Source organism: Diospyros lotus, chromosome 13, assembly GCF_014633365.1.
Source record: "Diospyros lotus cultivar Yz01 chromosome 13, ASM1463336v1, whole genome shotgun sequence".
In the NCBI taxonomy this organism is placed as follows: Eukaryota; Viridiplantae; Streptophyta; class Magnoliopsida; order Ericales; family Ebenaceae; genus Diospyros; species Diospyros lotus.
Window position 1 is genome coordinate 38,434,917 of NC_068350.1, and position 17,100 is coordinate 38,452,016.

At 34.8% G+C, this 17,100-nt stretch overlaps 2 protein-coding genes across 3 annotated transcripts; both read left to right on the plus strand.

Annotated features, from left to right (window-relative positions):
* The first annotated feature begins 347 nt into the window (after positions 1-347).
* On the plus strand, positions 348-3,743 carry LOC127788961 (FT-interacting protein 3). 2 transcript variants are annotated; one of them, XM_052317681.1, is made up of 3 exons: positions 348-509; positions 635-753; positions 871-3,743. In XM_052317681.1, the coding sequence occupies exon 3, from the start codon at positions 1,203-1,205 to the stop codon at positions 3,531-3,533; it is 2,331 nt and encodes a 776-aa protein (XP_052173641.1). In that variant the 5' UTR covers positions 348-509; positions 635-753; positions 871-1,202; the 3' UTR covers positions 3,534-3,743. The 2 variants fall into 2 exon arrangements, with proteins under 2 accessions (XP_052173641.1, XP_052173640.1); XM_052317680.1 differs by lacking the exon at positions 635-753.
* A 6,592-nt stretch (positions 3,744-10,335) lies between these two features.
* LOC127788960 (FT-interacting protein 3-like) lies at positions 10,336-13,806 on the plus strand. Its single transcript, XM_052317679.1, has 2 exons — positions 10,336-10,554; positions 10,835-13,806. Exon 2 carries the CDS (start codon positions 11,201-11,203, stop codon positions 13,538-13,540), a length of 2,340 nt encoding a protein of 779 aa, XP_052173639.1. The 5' UTR covers positions 10,336-10,554; positions 10,835-11,200; the 3' UTR covers positions 13,541-13,806.
* The last annotated feature ends 3,294 nt before the right edge of the window (positions 13,807-17,100 follow it).

Consider the following 17,100-nt stretch of genomic DNA (forward strand, 5'->3'; position numbering starts at 1 on the left):
GCCAAAAATTACATTATTTTTTATATTTCGATCGATTAAGTTATTTTAATTTTTTTAATAAGGAGATCAAATTAAAATCATTAAAAACTTAAATTTGAAAATTAAACTAAACTAATTTACAAATTAAATCAAACTGAATAATCAATTTAGGTCGAACATTTTAATTTACCTAAAATTTTGCTCATGGTAGTACAAAAATATTGTTAACAAAAATAAAAATATACAAATGCATGGACCACGCATCCTCCCCTGCCCCTGGGCTAAGCAAACTGTGGCACCCCCACGCCGAGTGTCGGGAAGGGAGAGAGTGAACGGTGCCAAAGAGAGAAAGCAGCTGTACGTTGTATTCCCGCAGATTCATGAACCCCACTCTCTCTCTCTCTCTCTCTCCTCACTGAAGGAAAAGGCAAAACCTCATTCTTCTTCTTCTTCTTTCTGCTTCTAATCTATATCATTCATCCCCAGTTTCAATGAATCCCTCTGAATCTCCTTCTCTCTCTCGGCCTCAGGTATATCTCTTGCTCCATAGATACGCACATTCTCTCTCTCTCTGTCTCTCTCTCTCTCTCTCTCTCTCTATATATATATATATATATATATGTATGTAAAAGCTTTTACCCATTTATGGTTTTAGGTATATACCTGTGTATATTCGCAGAGTTATCACTGTTTATGTGTGTGAACTGGGGGAAGCCTACATTCTCTCATCGGTTCTCGGCGAAGCTCGTGTCTAGGGTTTATGTACTTGTCTGAGTACGATTTTGCTTTTGAGGGTTATAGATATTCTTATCTGATTTCTTATTTCTTTTCTTTTGGGTGAATGCTGGAGTATTCGATTACGGATTTTTGCTGACCGGATTTTGTTTCCAGGTCGCACGTGTTCAGATCTGAATGTGGGTTTCTTGGTGATGGTTCATGAGTTCTTCGTTGTTCTAAGCACCTAGGTTTTGGCTGTCTTGTGGTCTTTATCTTCTGGTGTTTTCACTCGTCAATCCAAAGCTCCGCATTGCTAAATTTCCGGACTGTTTTTGGGTTAAAAAACTGAAATTGCTTTTGAGGAGTAGTGGGGAAGTAAAAGTTTTATCCGATCCCTTAGCCTGGGGGGTTTTGGGAATTTTGATTTTTGAACTTCTGTTTCTGATAGTTGTTTGGATAAATCTCCATTTTTTAGTTTTGGGATTGGTCTTTTCTGAACCCAGAAAATGCAGAGACCTCCTCACGAAGATTTTTCACTAAAGGAGACCAAACCCCACCTCGGCGGTGGGAAGGTCACCGGGGATAAACTCACAGCCACTTATGATCTGGTCGAGCAGATGCAATATCTCTATGTTCGGGTTGTCAAGGCAAAGGATTTGCCTGCAAAAGATGTTACGGGGAGTTGTGATCCATATGTTGAAGTTAGGCTTGGAAACTATAAGGGTACGACTAGGCATTTTGAGAAAAAATCAAATCCGGAATGGAATCAGGTGTTTGCTTTCTCCAAAGAACGGATTCAAGCTTCGGTCCTTGAGGTCACAGTCAAGGATAAGGATGTGGTCAAAGATGATTTTATGGGTCGGGTGTTGTTTGATCTCAATGAGGTCCCAAAACGGGTACCGCCGGACAGCCCTCTAGCACCACAGTGGTACAGGTTGGAAGAGAGGAATGGGATGAAAGTTAAGGGGGAGCTGATGTTGGCAGTTTGGTGGGGTACCCAAGCTGATGAAGCATTTCCTGAAGCTTGGCATTCGGATGCTGCAGCAGTTAGTGGTGCTGATGGTCTTGCAAACATGCGGTCAAAGGTGTATCTTTCACCTAAGCTGTGGTATCTGAGGGTCAATGTCATTGAAGCTCAGGACTTGCTGCCAAGCGACAGGAGCAGGTTCCCTGAAGTTTTTGTGAAGGCTATACTTGGGAATCAGGCTTTGAGAACTCGAATCTCTATGAGTAAGACCATCAATCCATTGTGGAATGAGGATTTGATGTTTGTAGCAGCCGAACCATTTGAGGAACCCTTGATTTTGAGCGTGGAAGATAGACTTGCACCAAACAAGGATGAAGTTCTGGGCAGGTGTGCAATTCCTTTACAGTGTGTGGAGAAGAGGCTAGATCATGTTCATAGGCCTCTGTACTCCAAGTGGTATAATCTTGAGAAGCATGTTATCGTGGAGGGGGAGAAGAAGAAGGAAATCAAGTTTGCCAGCAGGATTCATATGAGGATCTGTTTGGAAGGTGGTTATCATGTTCTGGATGAATCAACTTACTACAGTAGTGATCTGAGGCCTACAGCAAAACAGTTGTGGAAGCCCAGCATTGGGGTTCTGGAATTAGGGATTCTGAATGCTCATGGGTTGACGCCTATGAAGACAAAAGATGGTCGGGCATCGACTGATGCCTATTGTGTAGCCAAATACGGACAGAAGTGGGTTCGGACAAGGACAATCATTGATAGCTTTTTTCCCAAATGGAATGAGCAATACACCTGGGAGGTTTTTGATCCATGTACTGTTGTTACCATTGGGGTATTTGACAATGGTCACTTGCATGGGGGAGATAAGTCTGGAGGGGCAAAGGATTCTAGGATCGGAAAGGTAAGAATTCGTCTTTCTACCCTTGAAACTGATAGGGTTTACACCCATTCCTATCCGCTTTTGGTTTTACATCCCACTGGAGTGAAGAAGATGGGTGAAATTCATTTGGCTGTGAGATTCTCATGCTCGTCTCTCCTGAATATGATGCATATGTATTCCCATCCTCTGTTGCCAAAAATGCATTATCTTCATCCTTTGACTGTCATTCAGCTTGACAGCTTGAGGCACCAGGCCACGCAGATTGTGTCCATGAGACTAAGTCGTGCTGAGCCACCATTGAGGAAAGAGGTGGTGGAGTACATGCTGGATGTTGGTTCCCACATGTGGAGCATGAGAAGAAGCAAGGCCAATTTCTTCAGAATTATGGGAGTGTTGAGTGGTTTAATTGCTGTGGGAAAATGGTTTGATCAGATATGTAACTGGAGGAACCCGATCACCACAGTTCTCATTCACATCTTATTTCTAATACTGGTGCTGTACCCAGAACTGATTTTACCCACCATTTTCCTTTACCTCTTCCTGATCGGGGTGTGGTACTACAGATGGAGATCGAGGCATCCTACACACATGGACACTCGGCTCTCCTGTGCTGACAATGCGCATCCTGACGAACTGGATGAAGAATTTGACACATTTCCAACTTCCCGTCCTAATGATATGGTGAGGATGAGGTATGATCGTCTAAGAAGTATTGCAGGGAGGATTCAGACGGTGGTGGGTGATTTGGCCACCCAAGGGGAGAGGCTGCAGTCGTTGCTGAGCTGGAGGGACCCGAGAGCGACTGCTCTGTTTGTGATTTTCTGCTTGGTTGCTGCCATAGTTCTCTACGTTACACCGTTCCAAGTTGTGGCCCTTCTTTCAGGATTTTATGTGTTAAGACACCCAAGGTTTCGCCATAAGCTTCCATCTGTGCCCCTCAATTTCTTCAGAAGGCTACCTGCAAGGACTGACTCCATGTTATGAGCAATGCCAGCTTCAGTTCCCGTTCCCTTCCAAGGGGTGGTTGAATGTCAGCCACTGGTATGATTTTCATCCCATCCCTCTGAACCTATTAGATCATTTGGATTTGTATATTTTTCCTGTTGAAGGGTTCCTGTCTCTGTTGGATTTTTATAACTTTGTAGGCTGGAATGTGGGTTTAATTTTATCATGCTCAATTTACTGCTTTGATTCTGTGGTGGCTTGGCATTGCTAGATACCATTTACATGTCTCTATAGCCTTTCACTACCACCCCGACAACTACTACTACTTAATGGTGAAGTTCCAATCCATTAGTGCTAAAGCTAACCCTTTTGATGGAATGATTCCTGGATTCTCTTGCAGCTGGGCAGAATCTATATAATATTTGTGACCCTTGTGACATGCCCTTCTGCTGGACCTCTGTTTTTTTTTTTTTTAATGCCTTTTTAATCCCTGTTCACGTGAATGTGCATATGAGGCAGTTCTTTATGATTTAATATTAGAAGAAAGGACAGAACAGGGGGCACAGAGCTCACTTATTATGGTGACAAATCAACAAAAATTCTGCACATATATTTAATTTGTTGCTTGGTTTGGCAGTATCATTGTCTTGGGGTTTGGAATTTGGGGATAGGCAAAGTGGTAGTTGAACCATATTTATTATAACGTGGATGTGTGATATCTGGACATTGGTCCCAATTCATTTTTAAACCATGGAAATAAATTCGTCTCTAATTTATCAGCAAATCGTAAACTGATATTTGAATAAAATCATAAGGATATAAACTATTCCAAATTTTATTTTAGCCATATTTTACCTAATTAAAGGAAAGTGTCCTTCTATGATAGGGAATGTTGTTTTGCCAAAGAAAAAGAGTGGAAATATAGCCTTTTTTTGCTATGGAAATGTTATTTAAATATTTAAATTTGATGTTTATGATGACACATTATACTAATGTCTTATATTGCCCCGTTTGTTGTGACTTAATTAAAGAAATTATAATTTCTAATTTCTTAGATTATAGTTTCTAAAACTTAGAATAAGTTGTGAACTTGTTTGTTACAATTTCTCAAAAGTTGTAGTTAAACAGTTGTGGTGTTTGATACCATAAGTTGTAAAATAATTTATTTTTGTATAATTGTCCATAATATTCTTAATAGTTATATAATGATAATTTAAAAATTAATTAGTATATATGTATAAGTTTCATGTGTTATAAAAAAATTAATTAGTGTATAGAGAGAAAGCGAGATGGCGAGAGAGAAGAAGAGATTTGAAAATAGAGATGGCGATAGAGAAAAGAGACCCTTGATTGCGTGGACAGAAGAGTAATTTTTTGTTAAAAATAGGGCCAAAATTGTCAACAAAAAAAAAAAAAAATATAACTGTTTAATCAGAAGTTGTAAAAGCTGGGGTACTCTAGCTTTGAAAAAATCAACTTCTGTCCCTTCTAAAAGCTAGTAAAAACTATAAGCTAGAATTCTAAAAGCTAAAACAAACATTACATACCCACTTTTATGAAACTAGAAGCTAAAAGTTGCAGCTTTTAAACTGCAACAAACAAGCTCATTATATGTTATATTAATATAAAATAATAATAATAAAAATAAAAATAAATTTAAATATCTAAATAACATTTTCAATTCAATAGCCCAAGTGATAATTTTGTTCTTGAAAGTTGAAAGATAAAAGTTGGAAGTATTTAGTGAGTTTTTAAATTCACTTTTAGTGTTAATTTTGTATAAATAAGATTTAATATGTAATATTTTAATATTTATTAAATAAATTAAAATTTAACACTTCACCTCAATTTAAAAACTTATTGAGTCGGTAGGGGTGATAACTCAAACCGAATAGATTGAATCTATATCAAAAATTGAATCAAACCGACTTAATAAGTTTTCAAACTAAACAAATTAAAAAATTAAAAAAATCGAACGGATTGGAAAAAAAATAGAGAAGACAAAACAAATTAAAAAATAAAATCAAAAAATAGAAATAACAAACAGCAAAAAAAGACGTTATTTTTGATATTTTGGTTAGTTTGATTATTTTATTTTTTTTAATATAAATACTGAATCAGGTTAAAATAATTAAAATTATTAAACTTGAAAATCAAATCAAATCAAATAAATCTATAATTTAAACTAAATTGAATAAAAAAATTCAATCAATTTATTTTAATTAATTATTTAAATTTAATCAAAATGTTACTGTCCTTTCTCCCTGGCTATGGTAGTTATATGAATACATGTGGTAATTGGGGGGTTGGTAATATATGTGGTCACCATACCAACGGCTATGGCCCAGAGATAGGGTACTTACTACTACTGGTGACACCCAGCTGTAAACGCACTCTCCTCTCTGTGGGTACGGAAATTTCTCGTACTGTTGGTATAGCTTTTCACATGGGATAAGTCAGTCTGCTTCCAATTTTTATTTTTTTCACAACATTTATTTGAAGCAAATTAATTTTTCAAACTAATGACAAGAAAGTGTTCCATTTGTGGGTTGAGTTTTGTAAATTTAGATTAATGAGAATGTTTTATGATCGAAAAATAGTTTTAATGGTCTTTGTGGCTTTAAGTTTTTTTGTATCGATATATCTTTCGACACAAATTACGTCAATTAGACATTAATTGAATTAGATTAAACTAATTAAAACATAAGTTAAGTTAAATTTAATTCAAATAAAAAATAAAAAACAAGTAGAGTGATTGTCAACGACAATTGTAGAGGCTAGAATTTCGTTGGCTAAAGTTAATGGGTTCGAATCTAGAATTTATTGACAACATATGCGAACCTATCTATTATTGATTGGAAAGAGAAAGAGAGAGATAACGAAAATAAAAAATAATAAAATATAACCAATTACTAACTATCATATTTGGGTATAAAGATAGTGAGGATCCAATGATGGTCCTTGATGTAACATGTTCTGGATCAAAGTACTACGATGACTCAATAATGGAGTGCGATTTTGTTCACCCCCTTTAACGGGGGTGAACATCACCCTCACAAAACTGTGAGGGTGAAAAAAGCAACGAAACGGCATTAAAATATTGATTACCGTTCCGTTGCTTTTTCACCCTCACAAAAATTGTGAAGGTGATGTTTACCCCGTTAAAGGGGGTGAACAAAATCGCACTCCCAATAATGAAATAGAGAGGTAGAAGACGGTAGTTGGTCAACAATGGGTTTCTTTGGTTTGTTAATGATGCAATATTTCAAAAATATTTTTTTTAAGTTTTTGGCTTTAAGAACTATACACAAATGAAAAAAAAATACGTGTACGAAATAAATATATATATATGGCAATATGGTTATTTTGTTGAAGATGAATTCAAAACTATTAATCAAAAGAAAATCAATGGAGGGAATCTGCAAAATTAGTGGGCTAGAGAGGAATCAAAATATTGATGGGACCAAAATGCAATTTTAGAGGGGCGCCAAGTGAATAATTGAAAAAATGAGAGGGGCAATGGCATAATTCTCCAAAGTTCTACGAGGATCTACATGAAAATTCCATGAAAACCTAGGAAGAGAAGTCAGAATTCTCAAATGGTGGATTCTCTACACATCAACCAACAACAAGGCATCATTCCATGGTAGGTTACAACAACGATACTTGAATACCTTACTACCTCGAATGAGTTTCTAGCCTCATTGGTTGATTTTGGAGGTCGAAAGGTCAAAGAAAATCTATAAAAATACACTGTTTATGGTAGAATGATTGAGGATTTTCTTGAAGAAAGTAAGCCATTTTCTTGTGTTTTGACCAAATTAAGGATAGGTTTTTGTTCTAGAAGACACAAGATATCAATCGGAACCAAAATAAGGATGTATGGGTGAAATTTGAAAGAGAAATCTAGGAGTCGTCAAAAGTTATAGACCGTTTCCAAGGAAATTTTGACCAGGTTTATGGGGTCTCGACTACTTTCACAACACTTCAAGGGTAGAGGAAGGTAAAAAAATGAGAGAAGAAGAACAAATGTCAAAAAAGAATCCAAAATTTGGAAGATCAAAATTCTCTAACGACTAAACATTGAGCGACAAAAAAAGAAAGAAGGTCAAATAGTGGCTTGTGAGGCGACGTCAACAAATGTGTGAAGGTGCATGATAAGTTCAAAAATTTTAAATATATATATATGTGCCTAAATATTATAATAACGATATAAGTAGAATACTAAAAATTATACAAATCTATGTGACAATTGCATACACAGCATTGTTATGTGATGATTATCTATATTCACACAAGTCTTGACAAGCATTTGATGGTAAATGACATATAAGGTTGGTTGTTATTTCATTTAAATAATATAATTTGATTTTTTGGTGTTAACTTGGGATTATCGCCTTGTAATTTTTCGTCGCTCATAAGTGAAGGTTTTGCCTTACTATGCAGGACAAAAAATTAAACTTACGACCTACTAATGTGAATCTCAATTTATCCTGACCCAACCATTTAACATGTATCTTGAAAATATTTTTAGGTGTTAACTTATCTCTATATAGTTTTGTATATGTGTATCTATTACATCTAATATACATATAATTTTTTTTTAAATAATCACTAAATAATTCAATATTTAATTCGATAAATATCAAATACCCGTGGAGGTAGCAAAGGAAAAGAAAAGGTTCATTGTTGAATTTGTGCATTTGTGTCATTCTAATTTACCTTCCTTATGAGATGACCCCTTAGTCTCTATCCAAAAATTTTAAATAGGTTTAATCTTTCATGTTTCATGTTTTTATTTTATTTTTTGAATAATTGTCGGTACTTTTGCGGTATAAAAAAACTTTAAAAATAGTAACACCCTTTTAATATCAACTTTGGGCGAAACTTATTGACCATCACTAATGGGTTGCGATAATAAGAAGGAATCTATTGTTGGTGGGTTTTTTCTAGCCACCATACAAGTTTTTTTTTTCTTTTTTAATGTTTAATTTTATTATTGTCTACTTTCAGTCTAATTAGTTTAGTTTAATTAGTTTAATTTAACTTAATTAATGTCTAGTTGACCTTGTTTGTGACATAAGGGGTGTTCATGTAAGAATTTTTAGTCATTTCTGAATAACAAAAATTCTCTATACAAATGACGTATGTTGTACGGAAACACTTTATAGGTGACGTTTTCTTGTTTCTGAAATGTTTCGAAAACGTTTCTTATTCTCGTTTCGGACCATATTTATGCCTATTTTTTTAGAAAAACGTCCATTTTCACGTTTCCGCTTTCCTATCAAAAACGTTTCTCGTTTTCATTTCCGTACAACATAGCAAATGACTCGAACCAAAGCAATAAGGCAAGCTAATATGGTAATATAATTTATCCTTTTATTTAATATGGTAATAAGGCAATTACTAGAATATTTTCTATCTGTCAAGCTAGTATGAATGATTAGGTGCTGATGAAGCAACCTTTTAGTGTCAAACTGCAATTATATCTGGTCCACCTAGGATTCTTAGAGCTTGGTTGGTGGTTGGTGGCTAGGTGATTTATCAAAAGGGGTTGCTATATGAAGCAATATTTATTCATTATATAGAAGAATTTAGTGAATTTTTAAATTCAAGTTAGGCGTCACATTTTAATTGAGGTAACAAATGTTAAATTTTAAATCTATCTTATAAATACAAACACTTAAACAAGTTTTAAAGTCTTAACGAGGCATGGATGAATTTTGAGGAGACCGATAAAAGAAATAGAATGATAGATGATACTTTAGAGCTTAAAATGACAGATAATTCTAGTTTCGAAAACTTTCTTATTAAATTTAAATCCTAGCTAAAAAAAAAAGAAAAAAAAGAAGAAGATGACTCCCATTTTGTTTAATTTATGTTTTATGTTGTTTTGTTCTCGTTTTGGTTTTTTATTTTTTATTTTTTTGTGCTGCTCGCTGTATACCTTAATTTAAATTGTAAACGTTTTGAGATTTTGTTTTATGAATTTTTATTTATAAAAAAATAAATTTAAAAACCCATTAAGTTTACCAAACTTTTATCCCTGCAAGGCACATCATATCAAAAGTTTTGTTTGCTAGGGCAATGCATCTATGGTACTGGTGGGTCAGTCGTACCCTAATTATAACACTTGCATGTGCAATTTGGCTTTCTTGGTGCCCTTGTCTCTTCTGGTTGTTGGGTACCCTTCCCAAACAAAGGGTTAAGAGTTGGTACATTGAATATTGATGATATTATGAAAATTGTGAATATTTGATTATAAACTTAGAAACATATTTGATTAAAAAGTTATCCAATAATTGATGAATAAGTTTATTTATAAATATAATAATATATTTATTTATAATTTTATAAATATAGATTATTTAATATAAATTTATTAAATTTTAAATTATTATAATAATATAATTAAATTAAATAAATTCAAATGAACTCGAGCTCAAACTCAAACTCGTCAACAAGCACTTGAGCTTATGTTGTGCTCGAACTTAAGCTTGGCTCATTAATCTTTTGATAAGTTGAGGTTTATTGTTCGAGCTCGATTTGAACCTAAAAATTGGTTTGTCGGGCCTAAATTTAGCTCAAACTCAACACGATTCGATTCAATTGCAACTTTACAAATGCCTTCCTTATAATGTGGTAAAAACAATAAATTACACTATTAGTTTCTAAATTAAAACATTATAAAAGGGAAGACATTAAGGATATAATTCACACGTGCGAGGAAGCGAGTGATGGCATTCGCACTTGGGAGGGATCCGACCAAAGTCTCGCACGCGTGAAGCGGGTTTCACGGCCCGGCAACAACAGACCGATACATACAGTAGAGAGAGAGAGAGAGAGAGAGAGAAAGCAGAGTTTTTCCACTCCATTCGATTCTCACAGATTCGTCGGTCTCTCTCTCTCTCTCTCTCTCTCTCTCTCTCTCTTTCTTCTGAAAAGGAAAAGCAAAACCTCATTCTTCCTCCATTGCCTCCAGCTCCTACTCATCCATCGTTCATTTCTTCGAAGCTTCATGAATCCCTCTGAATCTTCATCTCTCCCTCAGCAGCCTCAGGTATATCTCTTTGCTCGTATGTACGCACATCCCTGTGTGTTTGTGTGTGTGTGTGTGCTTGCATCTATTTAGGTTTGTAGGTATATATATACGTGTGTATATTCACAAAGTTATCAACTTTTATGAATGGTAGCTGGTAGAAGACTGCATTTTCTAATATATACTCCGCGATGCTCGTTTCTAGGGTTTATGTGCTTGTCTCGTTACGATTTTGCTTTAACGGTCGTAGATTTTCTGATCTGATCTGAGAGAATTTTTGTTGACCGGATTTTGTTTCCAGGTCGCACGTATTCAGATCTGAAGGCGTGGACGAAGATTTATTAATGGGTTTACTAGTGATGGTTCCTCACGTTTTCGTTGTACATTTTTCATCCTCTTGAGTTCTTCGTGTGCTAAGGACATAGCTTTTGGCTCGCTTGGGCTTTTTGTCTTTTAGCATTTTGACTAGTCAACCCAAGGTCTGTATTGCTAAGTTTCTGGAGTTTTTCGAAACTGAAACTGCATTTGACAAGTAAAGGCAAAGTAAAAGTTTTATCCGATCCGTTAGCCTGGGCGGGTTTTGGAAATTTTGATTTTCGAACTTGAGTTTCTAATAGTTGTTGGGCTAAAACTCCATTTTTGTAGTTTTTGGATTGGTCTTTACTGAATGCAGAAAATGCCGAAACCTCCTCACGAAGATTTTTCTCTAAAGGAGACCTACCCCCACCTCGGTGGTGGGAAGGTCACTGGGGATAAACTCAAAGCCACTTATGACCTGGTCGAGCAGATGCAATATCTCTATGTTCGGGTTGTCAAGGCAAAGGATTTGCCTGCAAAAGATCTTACTGGTAGCTGTGATCCGTATGTCGAAGTTAGGCTTGGAAATTACAAGGGTACAACTAGGCATTTTGAGAAAAAAACAAATCCAGAATGGAACCAGGTGTTTGCCTTCTCCAAAGACCGGATTCAAGCTTCGGTCCTTGAGGTCACAGTCAAGGATAAGGATGTGGTCAAAGATGATTTTATTGGTCGGGTGTGGTTTGAGCTCTGTGAGGTCCCAAAACGGGTACCTCCCGACAGTCCTCTAGCACCACAGTGGTATAGATTGGAAGAGAGGAATGGGATGAAAGTTAAGGGAGAGCTGATGTTGGCAGTTTGGTGGGGTACCCAAGCTGATGAAGCATTTCCTGAAGCTTGGCATTCGGATGCTGCAGCAGTTAGTGGTGCTGATGGTCTTGCAAACATGCGGTCAAAGGTGTATCTTTCACCTAAGCTGTGGTATCTGAGGGTCAATGTCATTGAAGCTCAGGACTTGCTGCCAAGCGACAGGAGCAGGTTCCCTGAAGTTTTTGTGAAGGCTATACTTGGGAATCAGGCTTTGAGAACTCGAATCTCTATGAGTAAGACCATCAATCCAATCTGGAATGAGGATTTGATGTTTGTAGCAGCCGAACCATTTGAGGAACCCTTGATTTTGAGCGTGGAAGATAGACTTGCACCAAACAAGGAAGAAGTTCTGGGCAGGTGTGCAATTCCTTTACAGTGTGTGGAGAAGAGGCTAGATCATGTTCATAGGCCTCTGTACTCCAAGTGGTATAATCTTGAGAAGCATGTTATCGTGGAGGGGGAGAAGAAGAAGGAAATCAAGTTTGCCAGCAGGATTCATATGAGGATCTGTTTGGAAGGTGGTTACCATGTTCTGGATGAATCAACTCACCACAGTAGTGATCTGAGGCCTACAGCAAAACAGTTGTGGAAGCCCAGCATTGGGGTTCTGGAATTGGGGATTCTAAATGCTTGTGGGTTGACACCTATGAAGACAATAGATGGCCGGGCATCAACTGATGCTTATTGTGTTGCCAAATATGGGCAGAAGTGGGTTCGTACAAGGACAATCATTGGTAGCTTTACTCCCAAATGGAATGAGCAATACACCTGGGAGGTTTTTGATCCATGCACTGTTGTTACCATTGGGGTATTTGACAACGGCCACTTGCATGGGGGAGAAAAGCCTGGAGGGACAAAGGATTCTAGGATCGGAAAGGTAAGAATTCGTCTTTCTACCCTTGAAACTGATAGGGTTTACACCCATTCCTATCCGCTATTGGTTTTACACCCCTCTGGAGTGAAGAAGATGGGTGAAATTCATTTGGCTGTGAGATTCTCGTGCTCCTCTCTCCTGAATATGATGCATATGTACTCTCGTCCACTGTTGCCAAAAATGCACTATCTTCATCCATTGACAGTCAGCCAGCTCGACAGCTTGAGGCACCAGGCCACGCAGATTGTGTCCATGAGACTAAGTCGTGCTGAGCCACCATTGAGGAAAGAGGTGGTGGAGTACATGCTGGATGTTGGTTCCCACATGTGGAGCATGAGAAGAAGCAAGGCCAATTTCTTCAGAATTATGGGAGTGTTGAGTGGTTTAATTGCTGTGGGAAAATGGTTTGATCAGATATGTAACTGGAGGAACCCGATCACCACAGTTCTCATTCACATCTTATTTCTAATACTGGTGCTGTACCCAGAACTGATTTTACCCACCATTTTCCTCTACCTCTTCCTGATCGGGGTGTGGTACTACAGATGGAGACCGAGGCATCCTACACACATGGACACTCGGCTCTCCTGTGCCGACACTGCACATCCTGACGAACTGGATGAAGAATTTGACACATTTCCAACTTCCCGTCCTAATGATATGGTGAGGATGAGGTATGATCGTCTGAGAAGTATTGCAGGGAGGATTCAGACGGTGGTGGGTGATTTGGCCACCCAAGGGGAGAGGCTGCAGTCGTTGCTGAGCTGGAGGGACCCGAGAGCGACTGCTCTGTTTGTGATTTTTTGCTTGGTTGCTGCCATAGTTCTCTACGTTACACCGTTCCAAGTTGTGGTGTTTCTCACAGGATTTTATGTATTAAGACACCCAAGGTTTCGTCATAAGCTTCCCTCGGTGCCACTCAATTTCTTCAGGAGGCTACCAGCTAGAACTGACTCTATGTTATGAGCAATGCCAGTTTTGGGGTCCCATTCCCCCTGGCTTCTTTCTGTTAAGAACATGAAGAGACTGATGGAACTTTTCCCAAGGGGTTGGGAGTATCAGTCCCTGGTATGATTTTCATTCTCTCCTCTCTCTCTCTCTTTCTCTATCTATCTATCTATCTGAACCTAGATGATCTTGTGGATTTGTATATTTATGCATTGAATTATGAGTTCCTGTTTCATGACGACTTTTGGCAATCCCATCAATGTTGGATTTGTAATTTTGTAGCCTGTGTGATGTGGGTTTAATTTTATCAGCGCTCAATTTATGGTACCTACCTTGTACAAAATTCAAAAGGTGTGATGTATAATTCGAACTAGTTCATCCCCGTGTAATATGTACGGAAGTTCATATATATATTGAATTTATTTAAAATTAACAAACTCACAACCATAAATTCTATCTCTAGGTTCTAAAAACTATATATTTTTCACAAACTAATAACTAATTTAACATATGATAAATATATATAGTTTATATAAAATAATAAATAATATGACAACATATAATAAATTAGTAATATAAATAATAAAAATATAGAATATAATAAAATTTTCAAAAGAAATATAACGACATATGGTAAATATAAATAGTCTATACAGAATATTAATTTTGTTAAAATAACTTAAATAATTTATTTAAAATAATTTAATTTTACCTAAATAACTAATTTAACATAACTTATAAACTAATTATTTTTCACAATTAAGTAATAACATAAACATATAAGATTTGTACTTTTTTTTGCATAGTTATGAAATTAATTAAGGGTTTTAGAGTTTTGAGTAGTGATTTTATTTAGAGAAAATAAGAGGTAAATTATGGAAAATAAAATAAAATAAAAAATTAAATTTATTTTTTTTTAAAATTATTTAGTAGTCGGTATTTGGCGGTATTATCTGATATTTCAAGATTTCTACAGATTTAAAAAAATATTATTTTTATGTAATTTAATTTAATTAAAATTTTATATTAATATTTAAAAATTAATAATATGGGTTAGATCTTGTCTTTTCATATATCAACATGCTTACACATTTTTCAAATACTATTCAATTATGAAAAAAATTATTTACAAATTTCAAAAATTATACATTTTCTACAAACCTAGACTTAATTAATGGTCTATAAAAATTTCATTTTAGGTAAGTAAAAAATAAATAAAATATTAAAATAGAAAGTGAAAATGGGCGGGAAAAAATTTTGACGACTGTTTTGTTATAATATATATATATATATATAGATATAGATATAGATGATGTATTATACACAAAAGATGTATTATATAACTATTAGGCAGAAATTTTTTGTGTATAGTACATCTTTGATGGTATACAGTACACTTTTTACGCTGTAAAAGGTACCAATACAGTGAAGCACCATAGAAGTTTCCTCCAATTAGGTGCCCAAATATTGCTGCTTGGATTCTTTCTTTGTTGGCTTGGTACTGCTACATACCATTTATAGTATATGCTTTTGTAGCATTTTACTCCTATTACTACTGCTTCATGGTAAAGCTTTAATTTAATAGTTTTGATTTTAATTTATTATTAATTTGATTTTGAGTCCAATATTTTAGATTTAATTGCCTACATAATCTCAATTTATATAAAATTCGACCAACATGCTTATCCATGAAATTAATTAATCTTCAATTAATAATTCTCACATTATCCAAAGGATCTCTCTTCACATTTGGCAAATGATGGCTAGATAATTGAAGGGATTTAAGAAAAGTCATGTTGGGCTGAAGGTGTTTGAAAGATTTATTTATTTTTTGTAACGTGAAAAACTCATGAGTTTTTCAATCATAGTTAACTTTCGGTTCGGACCTATTTTACTTTCCTTAAAACCAAGGGTCTGTTTGCTTCATGGCCCTACTTGAACGGACATATTTGTCGTAAAAACTCAAGAGTTTGGCTTCTCAAATAAACATAGTCAATTATGCAAATTTGCACAGAAACAAAATTAAACACATGGTCTCATGGCATCTCCTAAACTCTCGAATGCATGTGATGGACAGTCTGCACTATTCTAAGAGATTTTTAAAAGATAAATATATCGTCGAAGTATTCAAAGAATGTATGTTGGTTCCCAAGTAATTAAATTATTTAGATTTCTTTTATCTTATTTAGATCAAGGCAATATTTTTATAGGTAAATTTGTATAAAAAGAATTGTAGAATAATAAATATTTTCATAATAAGATAAAAAACTATGTACGAGAAATCATCGTTGTTATATATTATTTTTATAGCATACATACAGTTCAATTTTTTTTTTTTTTTCGACCGAAATTATAATTACTTTTAAATTAATTAATTTGACACTCATGGCTTGTCTTTGGAGCAATAACTCATAAGATTTCTTTTTCTATTTTAATATTCCAGTCCAATTTTTTAAAAAAAATTAAAATTTTAAATTCACGTTATCAACATTTATTAAATGAAATAAATTTCACCTATTATTGTTATTGAAATTTGCTCAAATTATATCAATTATCTCTATATTTTTTAAAATTGTACCAATCTTCTCTTTTATTGTGTATGTCCCCCTTTTCGATATGAATCTTACCTCTTTTTTCTTTTCGTTACTCGTCTATCACAATTTTGTGATAATTGAAATTAGTAAAATTCAATTGACACAATTAACACATACATTTTCTTTTTTCCACTTGAATCCCCATCTCTCAATGGGGGTTTCTCTTGAAATCTTTCATTCTCAATGAGTTCTTAGAGAAATCTATAGATTTTTAGAGATTGATTTCCTTAGAAACCCATAGCCATCAATGGTTTTCTTCTTCTTTTTTTTATCTTTTCTCCTTCTTAACTCTCTTTACCCTCAGAGAATAAAGATCAAAGAATGAAGAATTTTTTCAATCTTCATTTGGTCGAACCTAAAAATTATTAAATTCATATCCTTCAATAAGTCATAGATAATGCTATTGCAGAGCACTTGTAATTTGGTTTATAATTTTTTTTTTACAATAATAATGAGTGAAAGGCATTTGGGAAATTGAGAAATATTTAATAGATGCGTACGAATGGCAAATCTAAGTAATTCATATTTATAAAAATCAAGACAAGTCGTCTAATTTTTAAAAATACAAAAATAATTTATAAAATTTACTAAGTTAAATATAAGAAACGTAGAATTTCATTAACTACTTATAACATGTGAAAACAAATATAAAAACATCAAAGAATTATCAGATAACAATGTATCAAGTCTTTTTCTCCCTCTTTTTCTAAAGTAGAAACAAAAACTGGGAAACATACAAGCTTTTGCAGAAATTAAAATCAGGCAATGAAAAGTATGTATAAATTTTGAAAATTGGCGTTCATTGTTCTTAAAGTTATCTCAACAATTAAACATAAATTACCGTACAACCGAAGGATGCAATTAAATGATTTAAAGGGCATTCAAAAAAATACAGAATTTAAATCCACAATTAACAGATAGAATCTAAAATGGGAAGAAAGAAAGCAACACAAGCTTTAACCCCTCGAGGATGGTCTGACGCAA

What these genes read in the sequence shown, in the direction of transcription:
- LOC127788961 (XM_052317681.1), top strand. Translation starts at nt 1,203, where the DNA reads ATGCAGAGACCTCCTCACGAAGATTTTTCACTAAAGGAGACCAAACCC.
- LOC127788960 (XM_052317679.1), top strand. Translation starts at nt 11,201, where the DNA reads ATGCAGAAAATGCCGAAACCTCCTCACGAAGATTTTTCTCTAAAGGAG.